The 20,561-nt window shown below is 38.2% G+C and overlaps 1 protein-coding gene across 5 annotated transcripts in view; it reads right to left on the bottom strand.

Annotated features, from left to right (window-relative positions):
- dachd (dachshund d) overlaps positions 1–20,561 on the bottom strand; it is a 117,722-nt gene that overhangs the window by 28,719 nt on the left and 68,442 nt on the right. For all 5 annotated transcript variants that reach the window (XM_016255584.1, XM_016255591.1, XM_016255598.1 and 2 more), the window contains exon 3: positions 15,078–15,239. In XM_016255584.1, coding sequence (XP_016111070.1) covers positions 15,078–15,239 — 162 coding nt within the window. The remainder of the gene's footprint in view (positions 1–15,077; positions 15,240–20,561) is intronic.

The raw sequence follows: 20,561 nt of genomic DNA, 5'->3' as shown, positions 1-20,561 counted from the left end.
CCTAATAATTGTGAAATTTAAACTAATCTTTATTATGTTGGGAAAGGGAAAAATTATGGAAATATTTCACCATTAATAGTAAATGCATTCAAAATATCTGCAGAAAAATAAGGCAAACATGAAAGGCATTAGTGAAAATGAGCAAAAACGAGCCAATTAAAACTAAGTGTGTATCATGAGATGCCTACAAGCTAATTACCAGTATTTGTGCCAGAAACTCCATTACTTGTATAACAGAGTGCATTTATAACATCATTTCAAGTCCTTGATATTTACACGGGATTGAAATAATTAAGACGTACAAAGTATTTTGACGAGAAAACCCAGATCCTTCATGCAAACTGCTAAACTCATACTTATAACTAAGGCGAACTGTGCTACATTCTTAGACAGTGATTAAATGGGTAGAAAGGAAGCTGTCCCGATTTTTCAAAGGACATATGCACACAAATAAGGTCACAGCCTGGTGTGTGTCCCTGAACTGAAGACCCACTCACTCCCACTCTTGACTTTGAACTAAAGGATCAAAAGTAACCGAGAGAAATTTCGGTCTCGGGCGGTCAAAGGCACCACTCGAGCGCTTGAAAGACAACTTGAGTGTTCGCAGTTGATCCGATCGAGCTGCTCTGTCCCACACTTCCCCTTTATCGCCCGGCTCAAGGTAACGGGAGACACAGAGGGGTAATCCAGCGAGTTGTTTTTGTGCAAAATATCAGTGGCCAAGGGCTGTGAGAGAGTCTACATCAGAAAAATAAAATCAAAAACCAAAAAAAAAAAAAAAAGGGAAGATGGGGGGGGGGGGGGGGGTCCCTTTAGTGTCACCGCTCCTCAGAGAAGCATTGTACATTTCCATAAGAAAGATGACCAGCAGATGCACAGGGAAAACACATTCCCCGACATTAAAAAGGAGGCAGAGATTAAAAGAACGAGAGGCCAAGCAGCACCTTGTAAAGGCGTCTCTCCTCGAGTGCCGAGTCTGAATCAATTACCGCTCGCAGGACCGGACTCAATTAAAACCCGCCACGGCACCAGCGTGTGATTGCAGGATACTTACAGCGCCACGTCGAAATAAATTGAGAGAGGCATTCATGCACGTATCTACCTTTCAGAGCTTTCGAGAGCCGGATTGAGTGCCGGCGCGCCTTTGTGATTCGCTCAAGAAGATCTGACTGGATTTCAGGAAATCAACATTTACAAGAGAGGGGAGGAACGTATTGAAGTCTGATATGACTTTGCTTTTGTCATTTAAATAGGGGTCCTTTATCAGCCCGCCGGTGAATGATGTCTGTTGTGTTGACCGACTTCCACAAAGCAGAACTCTGCGTGTGTGAACGACTGCGGGCTTACAGTAGCAGACTGCTCTCAGGGGCCTAATCTCTCTCCCCCCGTCCCACCTCCTTTCATGTTCCGCCATCCTTAAGTGATGTTTCAGCCATAATGGCCTATTGAAAGGCGTAAGAAAACATGATACAAGCTAAAAGAGGTCCACCAAGGCTTTTCAGACAGACTGAAAGGCGATGAACTATGGATGTCTAGAATCCAGATGTCTGATGAAACAGTCGCATTGTTCATCAACTGTTTTTTTTCCACCTTCTTTTGTAGTTTTCAACAAATCTGTCTCAAAACAAAACCCCTTCAGACACTGTCAAGGCCATTTTACTATATTAATGAATTTACCTTGTAAATAAAGATTTTTATTTCATAAAGACACCTTTTTCTGTTGTGCTGTAGATTATTGATTAAATTACAAAAGGACAAAATCAATGAAAATACAAGACACCTGAGCAATTAATTTATACTTATTTTTCAAAATGTAAAAATTCAGATGATTTGTGTCAATTCAAACATACAGTAGAGTCCTGAGACTACGTTAGACATTAGAAAAATATAAATGTCACTCTCTGAAGGGTGAAAGTATAGAATTCTTTTACTATTCTAGTTCAAAAGGTAAGCGAGACATAAACATTAAAACCCATTACAAACGAGGCATTTGTTGCATCCAGTGGGGACATAATTACTGATTGTAATGACTTAATATACAAATCGTACTTACAGGCTGTGAGTCAGAAGCACCAGACTGTCCTTGCAAACTGCCCCACTTTATAGAAACATTATGTCTTCTTTTGGAAGGCCAAACAAAGTAGTTTCGCTTTCACAACAAAACACACAGCGGCTTGAGTGAGCGCCACCCGGCGGATTCAACAAAGGAGGCTTGCGGCAACCACATGTGACGACCCCGGGCAGGACTCTGCTTCGTCCACAGTGAAAGCCAATCCGGCGATTGACAGCGTGAAGTTGATGTTTTTCCTCAGCGACCAGCACAGATCAGCTCTAGGCATGACGAAGCGGATATCGTCCTCTTTTGGAAGGCCAAACAAAGTAGTTTCGCTTTCACAACAAAACACACAGCGGCTTGAGTGAGCGCCACCCGGCGGATTCAACAAAGGAGGCTTGCGGCAACCACATGTGACGACCCCGGGCAGGACTCTGCTTCGTCCACAGTGAAAGCCAATCCGGCGATTGACAGCGTGAAGTTGATGTTTTTCCTCAGCGACCAGCACAGATCAGCTCTAGGCATGACGAAGCGGATATCGTCCTCTTTTGGAAGGCCAAACAAAGTAGTTTTGCTTTCACAATGAAACACAGCGCCTTCACGACATGGCGGCAGCAACAATACTACAGCGAGAATAAAAGTTACGCCGCCTTTCTTGGAGTTATGCAAATCTTCCCACACAGTGATGTAGACATGTGGGGGTGTGTTTAAGTCTTAACTTTTATAAAGAATATCTCTTTGGATTTGAGACATTAGTCTTTGCAACTTTACAGATCTTCTTTATGCACCAAGAGCTTGTAACACTCCAAAGAGAAAGGAAAAATTTAAATAGCATCATATGACCCCTTTAATGCGTTTCAAGTGGTGTAACCATCAAGCAAAATTACTGTTTCTATGAATACTGAATGGATGGATGGATAGATAGATAGATAGATAGGAAGGAAGGAAAAAAAACTAACTCAAAACTTAACTGTTCCCAAATGGCTTAGAAATGTCAGATTTTAATCTGTCTACAAGTGTATTTTTTTATGTAGTAGGTTTGGCATCCCACTTTCATGAATTCAAAAATCCAGCCCAATTTGTCCTGATATTTTGCTTGGAAAACATAGTCTAAACAAAAAGTCCTCTTGGAAATGGATTTCAAAAAAGGCAATATACTAGATATAATAGATAACAGATAATACTGTAGAATAGTTCAGCCAAAAATGAAAATTATGACATTATTTTTTTATCAGAAAGTATGACTTAAGAAGATTTGCAATATAGCATAATATACTGTAGCATATATTATGCTTTTGAAGCTTGAAACCTCCAGTCACCATTCACTGTAATTGCATGCATGGAAAAGAACAACTGGAACATTCTTAAAAATTTGGAAGGCAAAATAAATAAATAAATAAAATAATAATTATAATTATTATTATTCTTCTCCTTATTATTGTTATTCATATAGGCTGATTTTAAGCTACACTAAAAATATAAAAATTTATTTTAATTCAGGAAATGAAAACATGTTCACCAGAGTATGTGGTGTTCAGATCATTGTCTGTATGAATTTTTAAATAAGATCCGGACAAAAAAAAATTATTATTTAAAAAAAAGATTGTCATGTCACTGCCTACTCTTTTTGAAATTATTTAGCATACAAGAGGGATAAACTGCTGCAATTTGCATGAATTAAGAACTGAGATACTATTGTCAAACAGATGAACTTTGATTGCAATGGCCCTTAAAAAGAGACAGACTGAAGAAGCCATTGTCTGGTGAAAGCTGGCCTTCTGAGCACTAGCAGCATGCATTATCCTGTGAGGGAGGAAGCTTTCCCTTGACAAAAATTAAACCAGCTCCTACTTGGCACTTTATTATCTCTTCAACTGAGTGATTTATTGTTTGTGGAATGAAAGCAAAAGAGGAGGAAAATTAAATTTTCAGCAGAGCCTGGGCCCGTTCTGCCTCTACTCCTCTGTCCTGGAAAAGCTCACGACAAACAATAATGTCAGCTGTAATTGATCTGAGGTCGCCGGTTAGCCCTCCAGTAAAAGCCCACTATTTAAGCGACAATCCACCCTGCCTGCTCCTCAGATGCTGTCTAATGAAGCTGTCCATCTCTGCTATTTACCTTCTCTTAAATGGAAGAGGAAAGATGTACTGTATGAAGCCGAGCCAGGGAAGATTTGCTTTCCTCCCGTGAAATAGGACCTGCAGATGCCGTTGGAATGTGTAATTGGCTGCCCGAGTCGGAGACGGGGGTTCCAGCGCTAATTAAATGACTTGTTTCTGGCCTATCCATCTTTGTTTGCGAGCGCAACGCGACGGAGCAGTATGTTGTAAATGCTCTTATCTAAACAGACGCTCTTTTGCTCGTCCCTTTGATTTGTGCCAAAATCTTCCGCCTTTTGAAGTAGCTGTTGAAACGGGATAACAATTTAAATTGTTTTTCATGTGGTGTTTCAGAATGGCAGATTGTTATATTTTGCGATGCCCATCATTAAAAAAAGGTCTCACTTGTTGCCATAAACAATCATCGATTTTTAAACAACTGTCAAGGCTTTTCGCCACAGGTTTCTCATTCAAATAACAAATCATTCTAGGTTTTAATTGTAAACATAATACAGGCCACTCATAAATACATTCTGTCTATTACAAAGCACCTTCAACCATAAAAAGGCAGCGCTCCATCGGTGTAGAGAAGGTGTTATTGGAAATAAAGCATAGGTCCTTCATAAACAGACACAAGACTGCTTTTCTGGTAAGAGTATAGATTGTTTTCTTTTTCCCAGATGGCAAAGCTAGTCAAGGCTGTTAAACACTGTAACTCATTAAGGCCTGTTCGACGAAGGTATTTCACTTTGAAGTAGCCACCCACGGTCTTTCTGTGTCATTGAGAAAAACTTTAAAGTCTTTCTTCCTGTTTATAAGCTTAATGCTAATCATAAAAAGTAACATCTTGAATTTGTTAATATCCCTCCAAAAATGATCATAAAAACGAAAGAGACTTGTACACTATCACCAACAATCACGCAGCGCTGAAAACACCCCCAGACACTTGAGTATTTGTTGCAGGCGATATATAAAGCCACAAGAACAGAGAAACTGCATCTTTGTGTAAAATAGGCATTTACTATGCTCACTCTGAAGTGAGAGTGCTTAATAAGAAACAGAGGGTAAAGAAAAACATCTATTACACACTTGTGAGTGTAAAAAATAATGGCAACAAAACAGCTCTGGTTTGATGAGGTAGCATAATTACGCAGACCCACAACCCCCAACAACCATCAAAGCAAACATGTGGTAGGGATTATGGAGGAGACAGACAGCATTGTTTTATTATTTATTTATTATTCTTCCTCCAGGAGGATAAAGGCCCAGCAGCAGTTCTTGGCATATGGTGGAGAGGTCTTGGTCCAGCATCACAATTTGTTACATTGTATGTGACGAAAATAAAATGATATGACATTCTTCTTTTGATATAGAAACATATCATTGAAGTATATTTATCATAATATTTATCTTTGTTTTATTTTTTTTCTCTCTTTGTTTAGAGAGAATTTAAATAAATAAATACATTTATTTATTTTTATTTATTGGCCATTTCTAAGATGCAGACATTTAGATTTTGATCATGTTGGGAAAAAATAAAAAACAAAATTAAATTAAATTAAATAAAACAAAACAAAAAAATAAAAATAAATAAAATAAAATAAAATAAAATAAAATAAAATAAAATAAAATAAAACAAAACAAAACAAAACAAAACCAAGCAGTGGTATATTTTGTTTCTGGTGAGTGCCACAGTTTGGTCTCACATACACTGTAACTTGAGCTGGTTAACACAATTACCTGCATGGTACGAGATGCCCAGGCACAAGCTTCAGGATATTACTGAAAGCACACCCAATTTGGAATTGAATTGGTTTCAGCTTAAATGTGTCCCGTATCATTCTCCATAAACTTCTGCTGATTTAGAAAAAGCAGAAGGGAGCTGACATTACCAGCAGATGTTTCCACTGAGGGTACAATATATTCAAGTCCAATCAATACCCCCCCCCCCCCCCCCCCTGGGGGAATGTGACACCCAGGCAGGGTGGAGGGAATAATTTCCATCAGATACTGAGCAAAGGGTCCCGTTTAAAAAGATTGCTTTCGGTCAATGGCAGACAGTTGTCATTTGACTCGGACTCTGAAATGAAATGTATTGAACGGCGTTATCAATCACAGAGTGCAGGGGTCCATAGGAAGGCTTTCCAGTGGATAAACCTCTTGCATCATCTGTTCTAATTACAAAATTAGCATCACATTGCAGAGGCTGTATCTTTGCGTGATTCTGAAATTCCTTGTGAAAGGAGATTTGTTATGTTTGTCATACCGCTTTTGTGTCTTATTGAAAGTGCTTAAAGGGATAGTTCACCCAAAAAATGGAAATTATGTCATTACTTACTCACCCTCATGTGTTTCAAACCTGTATGACTTATTTTTCTTCTTCTGTGTGTTATGTTTGTAATGCACACAATAAAAATCAATGGGGTTCAGTTTTGTTTTGGAACCAACTGACTCCTTATATGGACAAAAACAGATGAAACATTGTTCAAAAATGTTGTGTTTGACAAAAGAAAGTCAGTCAAACAGGTTTGGATCAGGGTTATTATAAAACAAAATCTGAAAGTAAAATTAAATCCATATTAAAGCCATTAAAAATACATTTTGTTACTTGAAATAAAATAAACATGAACTGAAATAAAATTAAAATAATAAACTTTTAATATCAGTTGGTTGTCAAGGCAACATTTCTAATTTTTAATTAGTTTAACTTAATTCTAAAACTACTACTAAAGTACTAGAATAAAAAATTTTAAAACTGTATACATGTATGCAAAAAAAAAAACTACAAAAATCTACACTTTAACTAAAATTGAAATTAAAACAGAAAATATAATAATAAAAACTGATTCAAAAAATATCACTGGTTTGGATCAACATAAGGGTAAATGATGAATTAATTAAAAATGTTGAGTTAACTGACCCTTAAAAAAAATATTTTTCAAGTCTTCCAATAAAAGAAAAACTAAGATCTCATTAATTTCACAGTAGCTTCTTCATGACAGCTATGAGATTAAAAGAAAGTGGAGATTTCCAGTTAATATTAACTTGCTTAAGTAAATAAAATATAACAATTTTCTTCTTATTATTTTCTTCTATTTTTATTTGACATAAAACTGTTTCATATTTTAGACAAATAAATAAAAATATACACTATCAATTTTACATATAATAATAAAAAATAATACATTGAGAGAATTGACTTTTAAAATATGTTTGCAGGTCTCCAAACAGAAAAGAAAAATCACAGTTGAGATCTCTTTAAATGATCTGATTTGATATCCACAATACTTTTCTAGCTCTATACTGTATTAGTGTGTATTTCCATTTCTTCTAAAGACATTCAGTAAAACAAACTAAACACAACAGGACTCTTAAGCTTTAAAGAGCAACCCTTGAGCACTCAAATTTCCACTGGGTTACTAAGAAAAGTTGAGTTGCACAGATTCCTGAATTTCGTACATGTACTACACGGGCTAAATGGGGGCTACTTTCTGTAACTTGAGGCGATGGGATGATTTGTTCTGGCAGCAAGCCTGACCCAGAGCAGGATCGCTTGTCTGGTTTGGGTTAATGGGGCTCCAGGCATGATTGATACCCGTGAGTGATAATGGCTGCGCATTCATTTCTCATGTTCTAATTGCTGCAATGTTATTATCACTGCAATAATCATGCCAATATTCGGATTGCACCACATCCTCTCTGTCATCATAAGGCACGGCGGTAACGCATCACGCGCCGGTTTGTTTCTCTCCCGTAATTGAGTGCAGTGAGGTGACCTATCGGATGGAATATTCGAAGCAGTCAAAGCGCATGCATCTTTCACATTATGGACCGTAGAAGCTTATCGTGTGTGAAAGGTTGAATGTCATTTATTACATGTATCACATTTACACCATGTGACATTGTCTTTTCAAATTGCGCAGATAGGTTCATCCCTATCTTTGCCTCCAAAGGTCACTCAATTCCACTTATAAATGCAACCTGACAGAGATTAGTAAAGAGGGACAGGCAACGCAACACATCTCACAACAGAATCAAACGGCTCCAAATAAATTCATCCAATTAATGAAGAATGAGCTTTAATGTTGATGAGGCTCGACAAGTAAACCGGTTACTTATTTATTTCATTTAGTCCACACAAATATCTGCATGAACACGTAGTGTGTTGGCTCACTGCAGTAACGTGGAGCTGTGCTGCTTTTCAGAGATGATAGAGCATGATACGGATCATTACAGAAATAATGTTTAATCAATTCCCATTTTGTAATCTGTTTCTGCAGTTGTAGGCATTTGTGTACACCAGCGCTTTGCACATTTTTACACCCGACTCCCCTCTCTCCCAAAATCATGCATATTCAATTTTATGCTGATGCTTAACTGTCGATGCAACCAGAATTAAAACAAGCAATTCGACTTCATTAAAAAAGTAAGTGATTATCGAGTTATCTTTTTGAAATTCTATTAAAATGTGTGACGCTCTCCACTTATCTGTCACCTGCTTCCCAGGAGCACAACACACTAATAGAGGCACTCAGAAACGAATGCCCAGGAGAGGCCGCGTGTCTCTCTAAACTCAGCCCTGGTTCTCATCGCGGTCTCAGAGCTATTACTAATGCTTCCTGCCTTCCCGTGAAGAGCTCTGCTGATGTTTAAGGCAAGACAAAACAGCATTCAACACTGTAAACTGACATAGGTGAGGTGGATTTGAAGAAACTGGCTATCTGTGATGCTAAATGCCTATGGTAGGACTCAGTCAGGGAGTAATAAGGAATGAATCATTGCCCTGATTTCTGCCGGTGTGACTCAGATGTGGCTAGGAAGTGAACAACGTGTTTCTGCTGTTTAGCTGCAGGCTGGTTTTTCACTCAGCAGACTTCTGGGCAATATATACCATTTTCATACTATATTTGTGGTGATTTAGTTTAAGCAACATCATGAATATGATGATGATTTTATTGCACTTTGCCAGGTAAGTTTCCTGAAGAGAGTGTCTATAAACTAGATCCAAGTTAGTTAATTTCCCTGAATCAATTCAAACTGTTCACTTTGGTTCATTGATTAAAAACTCTTAAGTAGTTTAAATGAATAGTCATTCATATTCATGTTAATAAAAAACACAGAGCACAGCTACATGTTTTCTTGTACAACATATTGTATGGTATTCAATTGTTTTACTAAAAAAACTAATATATAACTTCAGTTATATAACTTCCAAATATATAACTTTTCCATTGTATACTTGGAAATACTGATGTTTATAATTATGTAAAATGAAAATTGATTCTAAATTATATTATAAATATCATGTGTTCATTCAGTGTAATACAGTTTGTAAAACATGCCATTTTTCGTAAAAAAAATTATTCACTGTATTTTAGTTGTTGGATTAAACGCTTTCAAAACACCTTGGCAAAATTACTGTTCTTTTGGAAAAATCAACCAATCGTTGGAAACATAAAAAAAAACACACAGGAAACATCATCAATTTAAGAAATATTTAACCAAATTTCATCTGAAAATGAGATATGTTACAACTATATCAACCTGACTTAGATGAAGGCATGAGAAAAGAGAAGAAGAAAAAGTGAAAGTCAAACAGACAGACACGATAAAACCAAAAACTTTCTTCTGTTTGCCGTTGCCGTTGCCGTGCCACGTTTAGCAGTGCGATGCCGCCAGATTGAAAAACAAAGCGCAATCCTTGTTGGATTTGTCCTTCCACAGTGTGGGATTTATTATTAGAAAGGACATAAACAGACTAATTAAATCACAGCAGTCGAGGCTGAGATGACAGCTGGTGCTGTGTGTGACCAAACAGATCCCTATCAAAGAGCAGGAGGCATGGCTCACTCAATCCGTCCTCTATGGGGAGCTATTTTAAGAGGCCCGGCATTGAGCACGAACGCTTTATGCTAAATGAGGGCTCGATGTACAAGCTGGCTGATTATAAAGACGCGACGCGGCCCCGATGCATGATGGATGTGCCTGCTATAAAGACAATAGATTTAGGGTCTATGTTTTTTGATAGGTGTTGAGGAAATATGACAGCGCTCATCAGACAGATATCGCACCACTACCGACTTCCTCAGTGTCAGTTAAAAGCATCGTCGAGCTCTTGACGCAGTGATGCAATGAATTTGTGACGAGATCACTCTTGACAGTGTAACAAGTACAATAAGAGGCATGAGTCTTACAGTTATTAATGTGTTTGCTAGCTTATCCATATGGTTAAGTGTATAATAAGAGAGTCTGACTGCTTCAAAGACGGTTCTTTCCCTTTTGAAGTGTCAAAAAAGGGAAATTCTGCCACAATTTAATACATTTTGAGTAATTATTACAAGATTTGAAACACCACCGGTTGATTGGCTGCACATTTGAAACCACCGATGAGAAGAAAATATGGTTTTAACAAGTCAATAATGGCAAGCGCAATGAAAACGACTAAATCAATGGCACTGCAACGTTTGCAAACAAGAGCTTGAATTATAACACCAATAATTGATTCCCCACCTCCCCGCTGTTTTTTCCCTTCCCTCCCGTGATGTCATTTCCAATCGATTCCTTTCCTGTGTACAATGATGAGAAGTTTCCCGAGTTTTTTTTCGCTCTGACTCTATCACCCGCTCCACCAGTGGAAATTTGCAAGCTGCACTAGCAGCTTAACCAAAAAGGATTAACTCCCATATCCAACCGAGAACACAGATAATGCTCGGTAATTGGTAAAAAATGAAGATGAATGGGACAGCAAGATAAGGACCAATTAGCTCCTCCACGCTTACAGCTGCGGTCTCTCTGCAGATCCATCTCTTGAGTGCTGGCCTCCTCTGCCAGAAGAAGCCTGGCGGAATTAGCGTCCTGACCTCATCGATGGTGGGAGGCCCACCCATCATCTCCCCCCCTTCACTTTTAATTCTGTCCATAACATAGACACCACTCACCAGCCCTGACGTCACAGGCTCGTGCTCCCCAAAACGCTAAACGCCAGGTCTGGGCCGGGTCTGAGCACGCCAACTCGCAGAAACCCACATAAACCTGCGCGCACATACATGCCTGAAAGTTTGTCGCTTATTTCATTATGGCAGCATCATCTGGTTGGTGATACACACAATTCCCCCATCTAATTACGGAGAGGATTTAAGGTCCATTAACGTTGCCGTGGCAAGGAATCAGATGCAAAATGGCACCCAGTGGCCACCAAGAGAGAGATTCTTTTCACCTCCTTCCATTTCTTAACCCGAAGGCTGCAAATGCGTGAGTCGCAATAAAGGAAAAAAAGCAAATAAAAATGAATAAATAAGCAAACAATTAATCTTGCTTGAAAAGGGCAGGTGTTGGTTTTGATTCAGGTCAATTCAATGCGAGGGAATGAATCGCTGTTTGTGTTTCATCCAGGCGTATGTTTTGCTTGGTTTGTGATCTGTAAGTGTGCCGTTTCCTGTGAGTCAATGGATCCACATTGTAAGAGAAGGGAACCCCCACCTCCTTGGAAAAAAAGCTGGGGAAGAATCAAAAGGGAAGCGAGCGCTAAGCTTAATCACGTTCACCTCCTCCTCTCTCGCTCAGGGTGTTTGGCTATTTGGCTCCAACTTAAACTGGCTGATGGTTTTTCTCTCTGTTTTTGCAATTAATAATAGTGATGCAAGCCGGTGAGAGTGACTGAGTTGAATATTTAATGCAGAAGAAACATTAGCCCAGCCAATTTGCATCAACAACAACAAGTCCAGAGGAGAGTACAATGTCCTTCACACACTTACTATCGACACTTCAGACTAAATCTGTTCTAGACTGTACTGCAAATCTCCATCAGAATATATATTAGCGGAGGAATAGAGGGGGGAATAAAGTAGCGACCATACACAACACCCTACACAAATGGTGCAGGATTTATCTAAAAACTATTTTCACTCAGAAATTCTGTTTATATGAAATAGTTTCAAAAAGAATTTCAAATACAAGTAACATTTAACTAAACATGATATTTTCAATTAGAATAAATAATATAATATAATAATATTTTAACCATTCACAACACTCTCACAGTGGCAACTTTTGCAATACTTACAAAAATTGAATACTACGATAAATAAATAATTAAATACAGACCACACCATCAATAATAATAATAATAACAATAACAACAATAATAACAACAACAACATTTTCTAATGTCACTAGAAGTGATAACACCACACAGACAACAGAGACAACAACATCACCAGTAGTTGTAGTAATAATAAATTATTATTATTATTATTATTATTATTATTGATGGTGTGGTCTGTGTCAACCCCTCTAAGTTACATTTTGAAAAATAATTATACTTGCATGTAACTAAGTGTCTCAAAATAAAACCTCATAGCATAAGCAGCTATTTTAATATAGCACCGGCTCACTTCCTGCTCATGACATTGTCCACTCCTGTCTGGAGAGTTTAGCTGAGTTCCTCTGTTCTAAAGTCATCTCTATATCTGTCAAATGATTTCAGACTCTGGACTCCAGCTGCAGAAAGCGCCTATAAGCAGGACATAATAGGCATTCACAGTCCAAAAGCATTAGAGCCAATCACGGCGCTCGGAAAAGCAGAAGTCAGCAGAGCAATGCACCGCAGCTAAGAGTTTATTTTCACAGTTGTGTGTTTTCTCTGGCACTCTTTTAAAACACCCAGATGCGATACCTCTCTCGGTTCTCTGGCGAAATGACCTTTCCGTTTTAATGCCGTAATGATCCGGAGCAGTGAGGGAATTCGCTGGGAGAAGGGGAATGGAAAACACTGTCTATTTCACTTAAAAACCTAATTTATGTTGCAATTAAAGGCTGAAAGGAGCTTGTTTCTCCCCTCTGGCTGGCTGAATAGAGGCAGCTATATTTCGCCCTCTTATCATGTGGGTGACTCCTATTGGCCACCCCGTCACAGGAGAGTGCTTGATATAAACAAGAGATTGCACAGACATCCAGTAATCAATATTAGGATGGCTTCAGTACCAAACATCATTTGTCTCAGCCTCCGTTCTTTTGACCAAATGAAGCATTAATTTAAATCATAAATCTGGGAGTGATTTAAATCCCGGAATGAGAGGCCAGCCTGCCTTTAATGATTTATTTTCTACATTTCTGCGAGCTGGAGATTTGTCCATACGCGGTGACAGGTCACCTTCAAACGCCAGAGGTAGACTGTTCATCACCATGCAGACTAGCATCTCATCGCTGCGAGTAAATATTAAAGTAAAAGAATCCAATTGATTGTGGATGGGCCGGAGAGGCGTCGCGGCCATATATTTCACTCAAAGCTTCTAATGCCTCTCTAGTTCGGCTCCTTCGCTCACCGCTGGGCCCGGAATTATTATTCTTCGGGGAGTCTGCGTGCTCAAGGTTACAATTTAAATTGTAAAAAGATAAAAACAGTTTCTTATTAGCCCCATTGCTGCTGCCTCGCCTATTCCGATTCGCATTTATCTTTATTTCGGTGACCTCACGGTCCCCCGCCGCCGTTCGCTGTCGGGTGACCTCAGCTCCACGCGGCTTCCTTTCGATAAATCTGCTTAGAGCGCGCCGTGTTTTGCCAAAACTCCTAGTGTCAAATGCAGCTGGGAAATCCTCGACGCAGGGTGGATATTCACAATGGAAATCACACGCGCACAGTTCAGCTCGGGGATTATGGTAACTGAATCATTTGTAATGGATTTGTGGTTTAATATAACAGTGTAATTTCCACAAAAAATGGCTTTAAGTAATGTTGCAAAGAGAGAGAAAAAATCGGAATGTATCTGAGAAACGATTAATTGGAGCGGGGGACATTCAAAACCAATTTTCTTCACCAAATTGAATTAGCGGCTCGCTTAATAGCTATTAGCTTTGGGATAAAGTGCTCATGGATGCATTTGATGTGTAGCTACTTTAAAAGTGCATTACCTGCTAATGATGAATTTGGAATCAACCAAACAAACTGACTGCTCAAAAAAAGATTACACAAAGCTTTCGAGTTTCCTTATAGATTTGGACGTTTGCAGTTTATGTGAGTTCAAGAACATATTTTAAGAATTTTGTGTACGTAAATAGCAGGAATTATACTTAGTTTTATAACAGCAGATCAGTTTGTTCTTAAAGGGATAGTTCACTCAAAAATGTTGTTCCAAAACTGAATTAAACTTTAAAAACGGACTTTCTTTTGCGGATTATAAATAGATTATATGTTGAAAAATGTCAAAGTGTGTTTTTTCAGACCTAACTGATGGAAAAAGTGTAGACAAAAACAGTTAAATTCTTCAAAATATCTTCTTCTGTGTTCCAAAAAAGAATGAAAGTCATACAGGTTTGAAACAACACGAGGGTGAGTAAATGATGACAGAATTGTCATTATTTGGTGAACTATCCCTTAAAGTATAAAGGATGAAACCCTGTTAAGACTAGCATTAAGAAATCTGAGTACTTCTGGTCAGTTTCTGGTCATCTGACTGGACAGTGCCTAGTACGGGTGCAATTGGGCTCCAAAATGCTTTGCGAATGTTTAAACTATATGGGGAGGAAGTGAACATATGACTGCATCGCATTTGTAGCAAACGCTAATGTCCTGATGAGTCCAACCTACTTATGTGTCATGTGCTAAAAGAAGGGTTTAAGCATTATGTCTACATATGGCCTTGAAAGAAAGTAACTTTTCAGTTAAAAATTGGGAAAGTGCATACAAAATGTGCTAAATAACCAAAAAAACTAAAATTCTTTGTGCTTTTTTTCTCACTTTATCAACATTTAGTCATGAGACCCTCCCCTCAAAATCGGATCACAGAAGACACATTTGAGAAGTATGTTACTCCTAAGTGTAAACTGCGATGTGTCTTACCTGACCACTTGTGACGGATCGCGAGACGTTGGCTAATACCAGGCCTGCATGCAGTGTGAGTCATGCTGCTGGTGGATGGTGACTCACCCACACTGGAGCTGAGGTCTCCGTTCTCTAAGTCGGCCCTGTGCTGGGTGTTGCTTCCGTGGTAGCTGCTCATCACCTCCAGTTTGATCTTCTTCACCTTCATGGCCTCTGCGATGGCGGCATTGGTGGCGGCCGCAGCTGCTGCAGCAGCGGCTGTGAGGCCTACAGCAGGAGGACATAAAGATGGAGTTCACTGCATCATAAAGATTCAACTTAAATGGGCTTAAAACAAAGGATCTATCTATCTATGTTACAAAATATTTCTGTTTTAAATAAATGTTCTTTTGATCTTTCTATTTATCAAAGAAAAATGTTTCCAGAAAAAATATTACAAAGATAATAACACTGATAAAAATAAGAAATATTTCTTGAGCACCAAATCAGTATATTAGAATGATTTCTGAAGGATCATGTGACACTAAAGAATTAAGTACTGGTTGCTGAAAAATCAGCTTTGCCATCACAGAAATAAATGACATCTTATAATAAAATAGAAAAAAAGTTATTTTAAATTGCAATATATTTCACAATATTACTGTTTTCACTTAATTTTATAGCATCCTTGCTAAAAAAAGAAGAAGAAGCAATAATTAAAAGAAATTACTGACCCCAAACTTTTTGATTGTTGCATTATTGTATATTATTGTCTAAACAACAGATTCCACATTTTGGGAAACAAACAAACAAATAAATAAACAAAAGCTAAAATGGATTGCTTAAAATGCTCCTATAAATTGAGATCTGCAAAGAAAAAAAAAAGAAATGTATCCAGTTGTTTTAGCATTCAGTAGTATCCAATTTTGAATTATTTATGTAATCATGCAACAGAACAATTTTAAACTCATGTGTTTGAGATCGCACATCAAGGGGGGAAACTGCTTCCCACTCTTTAACTGTTTGACCCGGTCTTTTCTCCCATCACTAGCCTAACTCTGTCTAGCACCTCGTCTTAACTAGAGCGGATCATTTGCATCCCATCACCGACAGTAGCTTTGCTGTTTTTGATTACACAGCTGGCCCCATTGGACTGATGCAAGGTTTTCTGCTGGAAGCCTCACTGTCATGTACGTCTTCTCTGATTTCAGTCTCTTTTTCTCTCTAAATGTAAAGATGACGCCGTTGAACTTTGATGGTGACAGATGGAGGCAGGAGAACATATCAGGACTGACATGATGCCATGGTTTCTGTTTGTAAATAAACGGGTGGGAATGTACGACAAAGTGAAAACAAACAGTCTGAAACAGTGGGAAACCAAATCACACACATACACACACAAATGTGTAAAACATCTCAAACATCTCTCATCTGACTTCAAATCCATTGTCATTCCCTCTGAATGAACAGGAACGCTGCGATTCAAAGTCTTTTGGCTTCAGTGGCAATAATTTTTTTCCATTGTTTGATTTGTTTAAAAGGACAGTGGAGACGGGAAGATTGGATAAAGAACTGACTCGCTGTCATTTACTCTTTTTCAATGACAAAACACCTGAAAGACTCACAATAAGTAAAAGGAGGATCCTTGAAAGAGACCTTGAATCCATGAATGAAGATTAATGAAACGATGTGAATGGATGAATCAAAGCTGAGCTTTTTTTTCCAGCGGTGTTCAGTGAATCCTGTGATCTCCATCTCATTTTATACGTACAGTGAATTGAAAATTGTTACAGTACAATAGTCTCATGTATGAGATTACAAGGCAAAGCGGATTCTGGGATAAGGGCTGAGCAACTTCATAAAAATATTAAATGTCATAACTGAATGCATTTTAACATTTAAACCGATCTGAATTCTGTATATTTATTTATTATCCTGTTAATCAATTCAAAATAAATCCAATTAATTACAAGATATGACAATGAATTAACTGCATATTAATATGAAAGAAAAGCACCCCACATTATTGTGGCAGATAAATAAACCACTGAAAACATATTATAAAAATTACATTACATTAGTCAGTCAATTGTATGTGTCATTTCCATATCATTTCACATCTGTCATTTGTTGCTAATTTGAGAGATATAATATTGCTTTTTAGCAAAAGATTCAGTCAGTATTTAAAATTTTTCCAAGAAAACAGTCCCCAAATCCTCTAAAGTACCATCAATCCGAGATACGCTCATGGCCCGTTTGACTTGTTTTCCCCCCACGTGAGGGAAGCCAATTGATAAATTCATCATCACTAAACTGTCACATTCACTGACATGACTCAACTGTGGCCATTTGGCCTCTGTCTCCTTTCCTGAGCGTGAAGAGAAAGGGAAAAAGAAAGATATCGAACATGTGGCATTAATACGCCACCTTGCCTCCCCAGCAGCAGATAGGCAGATGGTGTGGGCAACATTGCATGCCACCGGCTTTCTGGGCTTGTTTGCATTTTAAAGTACATCAGTACCATATTGATGAATCGTATACACGGTGTCAGAGTGGCCGCTCTCGTTTGCTGTTGTATATTCATGCCCTACAGCTGCGGGGGGATCTACCCCCCCCCCTCCACTCATAATAAATATGGCCTCCAGTCGCACTGAAGGTCAATCTTCATTTGCGTCTAATGGGAGAGAGTCAACTGTTTTCTAAATGAGATGTATGCGGAGCAGAGACCTGAAAAAATAAAAGAATAAAATCACCTTCCAGTTGCTTGCGTGAAAAAGTCGGTCACTTGAGTTGCATTTAGGGGAATTTTTAGTCCGCCAATTATGCACTTCAGTAATGCATTAAACACATCTCTCATATTCATTTATTAACTAAAAATGCATATGTCTATATGGAATGTCCTGCAGGTATGGATGTTATCAATAAACAGCTTACCATCATTTCCTGCTCAATGAGTCTATTACAGCATAAACTAGTGACTCTTGGCTGGTGGATTGTCAATCAAAAATGGTCAAGTCAAAGATAGCAAGGAAAAAACATATGCTACTAACCGCATTATTGTTGATAGCAAAATAAGCTTTGACAACTTTTAAAACAGTGTTATTAAAGGCAAAAGCTTTACTTCTAAATAAACTTTTCAGAATTTAGGACAAACTGATCCTTCAACCACTGAAAAACAAACCAACAATCAAATAAGTAAATAAATAAATGTTCAACAACACAAAAGGAAAAAGTAGACACACCCAAGACTTAATTAAATATACATTCATATAGGATAAACATGCTTTTGCAACAATATATAATTAGATATAATAAAATTATAAATACGATTATAAAATATTTTAATAAATGAATAAAGTCAAATTTTGCCATTTTGCAACAAAAAAAGGAAACAGGAGATGCAACCCAGACTAGATTAAATCTTTGTTTGTATAGGATAAACAAGGTTTGTGACATGTTTTTGAGTCAATATATAATTAGATATAATAAAATTACAAATATTAATTATAACATATTTTATCAAAGAAAATAAATAAATAAATACATTTTGCAATTTTTTTAAACAACACCACAAAAGGAAAAAGTAGATGCAACCCAGACTAGATTAAATATTAGTATTAGTATATATAATATATAATTAGATATAATAAAATTAGAAATACTAATTATAAAATATTTGATCGTAATAAACAAACAAACAAATGAATGAACAAACAACAAATAAATAAATACAATTTTGCCATTTTCAACAACACCACAAAAGGAAAAAGGAGATACAACCCAGCCTAGATTAAATATGAGTTAGTATAGGATAAACATGATTTGTGCCATGTTTTTGAGACAATATATAATCAGATATAATAAAATTATAAATACTAATTATGAAATATCAAAATAAATAAATAACATGTGACGTGACATGTGGCCAAGTATGGTGACCCACACTCGGAATTAGTGCTCTGCATTTACCCATCCAAAGTGCACACACACAGCAGTGAACACACACACACACCGTGAACACACACCCGGAGCAGTGGGCAGCCATTTATGCTGCGGCGCCCGGGGAGCAGTTGGGGGTTTGGTGCCTTGCTCAAGGGCACCTCAGTCATGGTATTGAAGGTGGGAGAGAGCGCTGTACATTCACTCCCCCCACCTACAATCCCTGCCGGTATGAGACTCAAACCCACAACCTTTGGGTTAGGAGTCTGGCTCTCTAACCATTAGGCCACAACTTCCCATAATGAAGTAAAACCAATTGAGAAGCACTGCTATAAACTACAAGCATGCAAGAGGCAATTGTATTCATGTTTATGAATCCTCCTCTACATTATCATTCAATATCGTTCCAGAGAGATAGTCTGGTTCATTAGATCACAAATAACATCCAACGTAGACTACAAGGGTGTTAGACTGTAACATCTACATCAGAGTGCCCATCCACAAACCGTTCTTCACATCAGCAACAAGTCCACTCGTAGTGCCCGTGCACATCTGAACATCACAACGAGCAACCCACTCCTTCCTCAATTAGCATTCATTAGTATGCAAAGCACCAATAGAAGATCGCAATGTTTCGACTTTTGAAAGTCACCTTTAGATTCAGACACCCAGTTTTCTCACAGACACAAGGATCTCTTCAGCCATATATAAACAGCTGAGCCTGAGAGAGAACGAGCGGGCAGACGGGCACAAGACGGCCTCGTGGGGAGGGGACTTTGACAAATAAAGAATCGCATGGTACTGTCATACTGCGCACAAAACAGCAAATAATAGAGATGGGGTCTGATCATAGCCCTTGGAGCAGCTGTCATATTAAATAATAATGAAGGATCTATTAATATGCAAAGGAACCAGCAGCAGACTGGCTTAACGCTGTCATGCCTCTGAATATTGTCAGAATGTTCATTATTAATTAGCATGCGGGCTGCCCCATACCTGCTCAATGTCAGAACATTCTTATAACAAATAAGGAATGTATGTGCCTCCTTCCACTAATAGTGTAATTAAATTAAGATCAGATTAACTTCACATCAGTACACAAAGAGTGACTTAGCCATGCTTATGATAAGCAAGTGCTTATCTACTGACTTAATGTTGCAGGCTCCTAATAGAGACCGAGGCCAAATTTCACTCTATTTACCCAGTGAATTTGCAGAAATGAGCTCTGTTTCAGTGACTATTGAGGACCGATCGTGCGCTCAGAGCTGAGGTTGTGCCAGCGAGGACTGGGTGAATTAATGCATCTGAATTGTTCCATCTGCATTAGAGTCAAATACCGCACATCAATTATGAGCTGCCGACACTGGGTGTGAGGAGAGTGGCATTAGAGTTGACTGATCTGTTTATGACAGTGTAATCTTGCATCTGCGTGAAGGGCTACATGTTTCATTAACCTCTTTTTGTGTCGATTCTCCCAGTCTCGCTGCATTTCTAGTTGACTGTGTCCACCTGATGACAGACTGATGGAATGATACCATGATGTCATTTCCTGCATAGCTGTGAGACACTGTTAAAGTGTCAAGTGTGTGTGTGTGTGTGTGTGTCTGTCTGTCTATCCATGCATACACAGTGTGTGTGTGTGTGTGTGTGTGTGTGTGTGTGTGTGTGTGT

This window comes from Sinocyclocheilus grahami, unplaced genomic scaffold (assembly GCF_001515645.1).
Source record: "Sinocyclocheilus grahami isolate Dianchi unplaced genomic scaffold, SAMN03320097.WGS_v1.1 scaffold28.1, whole genome shotgun sequence".
Taxonomy (NCBI): Eukaryota; Metazoa; Chordata; class Actinopteri; order Cypriniformes; family Cyprinidae; genus Sinocyclocheilus; species Sinocyclocheilus grahami.
This window is presented reverse-complemented; position numbering and strand designations above follow the sequence as displayed.